Source organism: Vigna unguiculata, chromosome 3 (assembly GCF_004118075.2).
Source record: "Vigna unguiculata cultivar IT97K-499-35 chromosome 3, ASM411807v1, whole genome shotgun sequence".
Classification (NCBI taxonomy): domain Eukaryota; kingdom Viridiplantae; phylum Streptophyta; class Magnoliopsida; order Fabales; family Fabaceae; genus Vigna; species Vigna unguiculata.
The window spans coordinates 58,879,449-58,885,475 of NC_040281.1; the positions used below are offsets into that span (position 1 = coordinate 58,879,449).

At 30.9% G+C, this 6,027-nt stretch overlaps 1 protein-coding gene across 2 annotated transcripts; it reads left to right on the plus strand.

The window, feature by feature from the left end:
• The first annotated feature begins 2,793 nt into the window (after positions 1 to 2,793).
• Positions 2,794 to 4,119, plus strand: LOC114176527 (ribulose bisphosphate carboxylase small chain clone 512-like). Of its 2 annotated transcripts, none has more exons than XM_028061596.1 (3): positions 2,794 to 3,152; positions 3,235 to 3,378; positions 3,626 to 4,075. In XM_028061596.1, the coding sequence occupies exons 1-3, from the start codon at positions 3,006 to 3,008 to the stop codon at positions 3,854 to 3,856; spliced, it is 522 nt and encodes a 173-aa protein (XP_027917397.1). In that variant the 5' UTR covers positions 2,794 to 3,005; the 3' UTR covers positions 3,857 to 4,075. The 2 variants fall into 2 exon arrangements, with proteins under 2 accessions (XP_027917397.1, XP_027917398.1); XM_028061597.1 differs by having other exon boundaries at positions 2,796 to 3,152; positions 3,247 to 3,378; positions 3,626 to 4,119.
• The last annotated feature ends 1,908 nt before the right edge of the window (positions 4,120 to 6,027 follow it).

Sequence of the window (6,027 nt, forward strand, 5' to 3'; positions counted from 1 at the left end):
CATTTTTCGTTGCGCGTTTTGGTGGATCGCATTGAAGGATTTATTTATGCTAAAATTAATGTTTCTGTGGGTTGTCTTTTCATGTTGACGTATGGCTCTCATTTAGTTAAAAGTGTTCGGACTGGTGGATGGAAGATCTATTGTTAGCCTGCATCTTTAATTTCTACCAATTTGATTGTACAGCAGATATTTCGGTGTTGACAGAGACATCCTGAAGATTAAGTGAACGTGTATAGACACATTGTTAGTAAACAATCGTTATAGCTAATCATTTATAGATCAATAATTAGCCATAGTTAACAGTAGTTGTAACTAATCATTGGTAGAGCAATAATTAGCAATAGTTAACAGTAATTGTTGCTAATCATTGGTAGACTAATAAGTAGTAAATGTTTTGTCTATAAAGTAAGACTTCAATTTTGCAAGTGCTTTAAAGTCTTTCGATTCTGCTTAAACTATTTCTTAGTGAGTTCTGTTGTCAAGCATGCATGAAACTGTACAAGTTAGTGATTGCGTGCTTGACCAAACATTCTGCAAGAGGATCAATATCATGCTTTGTTGGACCATCTTGGTCCGTGATTATTGCATGAATTGGTTAATGAAACACGATATTTGATTTATCTTTTTTTTTTTTCCAACACATCTTATCATTATGACTAAATCCTTTTCAAAACAAATGACTTCACTGAACTGAGTATGTCTTCAAAGATTTTTATACATGAAGTTAAGAATGAGTATGTCTTCAAAGATTTTCATACATAAAGTTAAGAAGTGAATATTGCGTTGAGCCTTGTTGGTTTTGGATTTATTCAAAAGCACTAAAGATTGATTAAGATATGGGAAACTTGTACAAGCTGTGTGTTTTCACGTGAGAACATATAATTTACAAGGTGATAAAGATGTGAGAACATATAATTTGAAAGGTGTAAAGATAAGAAGAACAACAAATTGAAGAATAAAAAGTTTGAAGACTTCAATAGATAGCAACATGAGACTTTTTCCCCTTGTTTACATTATAAAAAGACAAATCATCCTCAAAGAAAATGTTAGTAGAGGTTGAATATCAAGGACAAAACATGTAGTGATTTTGGACACGTAGAGCATATTTTAAAGTGTAGATTGGTGGAAGAGGCAAATGAGACCATAGAGGAATAAGATGAGCAACTTTTTTTGTTGCAACATGTTTTGCTATGATTAACACTTCTAATGTTTCATGCTTGATAGACAATAATTGCACAAATCACGTGACCAACAACTAGAAATCCTTTATATAGTTGGACAAACAAACTCATTGTTTTCAAATTATAAATCGCAAATAATAATCTCATTTTATTCATGAGAAAATGAGTTTATGCTATTGAAAGTTAGGAAAGAAAGGCATATTTTAAATATATTATGTGTCTAATATTGACCAAAATTTGATCAATGTTTCACAACTTGTAGAAAAGGGGTTCAAGGTTGTGTATGAAAATAATTTACTTTTTTATATGATTACATGTAGGAGGAGGCACTATATGAGTTTTAAATCATAGGAGAACAAAAAAAAGTTTACATTTTGGAAAATACCTTTTATGGTCTTAAAGGGGTTCTAAGGATGTAGTGTGACAAGATAAATGATCATCTTTGTTAAGTCAAAGATATTGATAAAGATGTGAAGTTTATTTAAGATTTACGGTTTAGAGTTTACTAAACTTTCATCGTAGTTGTTATTTATGTTCATGATCCACTTGTGATAATAAATTATTATGAGAAACTCAAAGAGAAGTTCTAACATTTTGATGCTTAAAGAGTTTGAAATGACACCTAATAAATGACATGAATTGAAAGTTGCATATAATATTTTTCTCACAAATTAGAATGAAGAGAATAATTAATGGTGATTGGATGTTTACGATGGGAAGAAGACAATAATTAAATGAAGATTGTCACTGAACACGAATTTAATCTGAATGGATTATGTTGCTGAATAAGTGAAGCACAAATTCCTTTAAGAGTATGACTTGGGTTTCTATTGGACTTAGATGGCCCAAATTTGCTACATTTAACCCAAACTACATCTTGTACCAGAATAAAGAGAACAACTAATGACTCAGTCCTAAAATATCATACTATATGCAGTTTATATTTTGAACGTTAATTATATTGTTCTAGTTTTTAAAGTTTCAAATAATTTTATTACTTACATGAAATAAGGGCTTATAATGTAATTCACCTTATTGTAATTTGATGCATTATGTTTTTGCGTAGAGCCTTTAATAAAATTAAGTAAAGGCTTCTTTCAAAACTATATTTTCTTTGTATATGCTCTTATAAACCAAAGACCACAAAAACTGTTGTAACTCTGTCATACTTCTTGTCCATTGCATGAAGAATGACAAAATGAAAATGGTGGAAACAAATATGAAAAAAAATTACTTTTAACTTTCAATCATTTATTATTTAAGCAAATAATAAAAAAAAGGTCAAAAAAGAGTAAAGAGGGCAAAGTTTGGTACGTGGCACACCATCCGTTGCATGGTTGATATGAGAGTCAAGGAATCGTTTCTTTATTTTATGGGTAGTATTATTTGACATTCCACAAATTTTTACACACACTTTAGATCAACCACTTTACCCTTCAATCTTTCTTGCTTTCAAATATAAAAGTTAATTTTTTTTAGTGTAAAAAAAAAAATCTTTCCTTATTTTATTTCAACTTGATGGTAAAAGTTTGCCAGCATCAGAAATTGGGGGCCCCAACCTCCACTTCTGAAGTTTTAATAAACTAAAACTGTGCAAAGGTACAAATTATGGTGTTGGCAGTGTTGATGAAACCAAAGGTTGAAGCCTGATTAAACTCTCCCTTTTTCTTGCGCCCACCGTTTGCAAATACTACTTCACACATTATTCCAGGATCTTTAAATCCTATTTTCTTCTTCCTTTTCTCTGACCAGAAGCCTCATTCAAGATCAAACAAACACTGCATAATAACCTTTGTTTTCAAATCAAAACTTCAATTGAGTAAAATGTCTGCTGCAACTTTTTCAGCTCAGGTTGCTGGAGCTGGCTTTGTTGGCTTGAAGTCCAACTCATCAAGTCTCTGCCAAATTTCAGGATCTATAACATGGAAAAGGAAGATTGCTTCCAACTCTTCTAAGACTTACTGCATGAAGGTGAAGTCATCAAATCACTTATCCACATACATATCTTTGATGTGTTTAAACTAACATGATGAGTGTATATATTATGTTTAAGAACTTGTTTCAGACATGGAATCCCATCAACAACAAGAAGTTCGAAACACTGTCCTACCTGCCACCTCTTTCAGATGAATCCATTGCAAAGGAGATTGACTACATGATCAAAAAGGGATGGATTCCTTGCCTTGAATTTGACGAGGTTAGTAACATAAATTACATTATTCTTAAAATCTCACCTTATAAACTGGTTTTGCAGAATTTAGTTAAGTTGGTCTTAAACTTTATTTCTTAATAATTACAATATAAATTTCTGTCTTTTCTTTAAAGTAGATTTTAAGTCTAACTCAGTGTAGCAGATCCAAAGTGAATTCTAGATAATAAAAAATTGGGTTTATGAGTGTTGATTAGAAAAACTAAAGATGGATGTAATTGGAACATGGAAACAGTTGGGGTGTATTCGTAGGGAAAACAGCCATATGCCAGGGTACTATGATGGGAGGTATTGGACATTGTGGAAGCTTCCAATGTTTGGTTGCAGTGAGTCTTCTCAAGTTCTGAACGAAATCCATGAATGCAGAAAGGCATATCCAAATGCATATATACGTTGCTTAGCATTTGACAACAAGCGTCACATGCAGTCTATGGCCTTTATCATTCACACACCTTCTACCACTTGACCCATTTTCCTTCTCTTTCTCTTCATGTAATATCAAGTTTATAAGTTTTCTCATCAGACAAGTTGCTATTGTTTGTTTCAAATTATAGTAGACACGCAAATCTGATTTCAATCTTAAGTTATAATTTAAAACGCATTTAGTGTGTGTAATTAAATAGCATCGTGGTGTATTTATTAAATTACGAATAAGTGCACTTTTAGTGCGTACTGCAAACATAAATGTTGAAGTTGAAGGTTACATTTTGAACCTTGAAACATGCTCAACAAAAGTATTTAATATCGCAGTGTATTTCTTTTCAACATGTGTTAGTTCGAATTAAAATGGTTTTGGATTCTTCATATCAAATTTTGTAAAAGAAAAGACGTGATCTATAGAAGGAGAATCTGATAAAAGAAATGATTAATCAGTTAACAGATACGAATCATCAATAAACTAATAAATATTATGTACTAATATTATGATGGAAAACAAAACTCTAAAATGAGTTCATTTTAAAGAATGTTTAAAACCATGTCAAGCACAAATGATCTGGCCTTTGAATATGCTCCACACACATTCTGGATTCCGTTTGTAAGGGGTTCAGGAATGGATTTTTTTTCGCCAAGAAGGATTGAGATCTTTTTATTGAATAATGATTAATTTGTCCTGATATTATAGTGGTATTATATTGTTTCTGTAAATTACCGAAACTTTCTAAAATTTATTTAATTTCTTTAACTTTCTTTTTATTTTGATCTCTAGTCTAGAAACGGAAATAATAACAACAACAATAATAATAATATTATATGTTTTGGGATTAAAATGAAAAAAAAAATTGAATAAATTTCTTTCTAAAAAAAGAATAAGACTAGTATAATTTTTTATTGATTTCAGAAACTAACAATGAGATAGAATAGGCGAAATTAAATTAGTTATTTTGTTTTTGGCAAAACCAGCCCATAGATTTGAAGTGTGTTAAGTTTGTTAGATGAATAATTGGTGATGAGAAAGAACAAGAGTATTTTGCCTAAGCAGTGAAGTTAGTGGGTTAGAGAAGTAATGGATTCAGCCCCTAGTTTCCTAGAAAGTGAAGCACGAATGTGGTCCTGATGAAGACGTGGAAGCAAATCACCATTAAAATATCAATTATATATAACATTATGTTGTTTAGTGCCAAATCACCGTTGGATCACACGTACGAGTATAACTTATAAAATATACTTATATTATAATTAACGATTTTATGTTGTGATGCGATAAGAGTCGTTATAAGATTCTCATTGAAGGCTCTGTGTGACTCCTATATCATATGCTTCTTCTCTTCTCTAAGTTCAACTTTTGCTGCATAACATGTTCTCACCTTTCATCCTTTCAAGTTTCTTCTTTTTTATTGCGGTTCAAAATTCACAATAGAGCCAATTCCAAAACATGTCATTCGGTCAACAACACTTCCAAGATTTTTAGCAGTAAATGGATGTTGATTTTGAGAACTTTTTCACTAAAATGTGACATGAAAATTACTACCTTTCTACTTCTCTCCCATACTTTTCTATAATTTATATCATTTTATGACCTCGTTAACTAATTTTCACATTCTATCTCTGATTTTAATACTTCAATAGTGTAAATGAAGTTTGCAGTTTCAAATAATATCATCAACTTCAAACTTTCATCTAAATCTTTATTTTATCTATAAGGTCACATTGACAGTAAATGTTGAAAAAAGAGAATTCAAAATGTTCTGCTAATTAAATGGTCTAACATGGAACATTTATCTTTCAAGATATAGTATGAATATAAATTCATAACTAAATTGAAATATACACTTCATAATAAATTAATTTAGACTATCATATAATTATGATTTGTCATACATTGGCAATAAGTGATTTTTTATAATAATTATTTTATGAAGTATGTTCAGAATAATTTTCTTTCGATTAATCGTAAAAATATTGTAACAGTATCTTCCATTGAAATCCACAACATTTTTGTCATGTCCCGCGACCGAGGATTATTCATTCAGAGTTAAGAAACATTCACATCCCTTGGTGAGGATATAGAGGTCCCGAATCAGAGCTGGTGCATCTCGTGACTCATGGTTTGGGATACTGTGTTACTCCTGGATCAAAATATCATTCTTGCTCTGTACATTAAACGTGAACCATACCCGTAGATACCAAAACTAAATA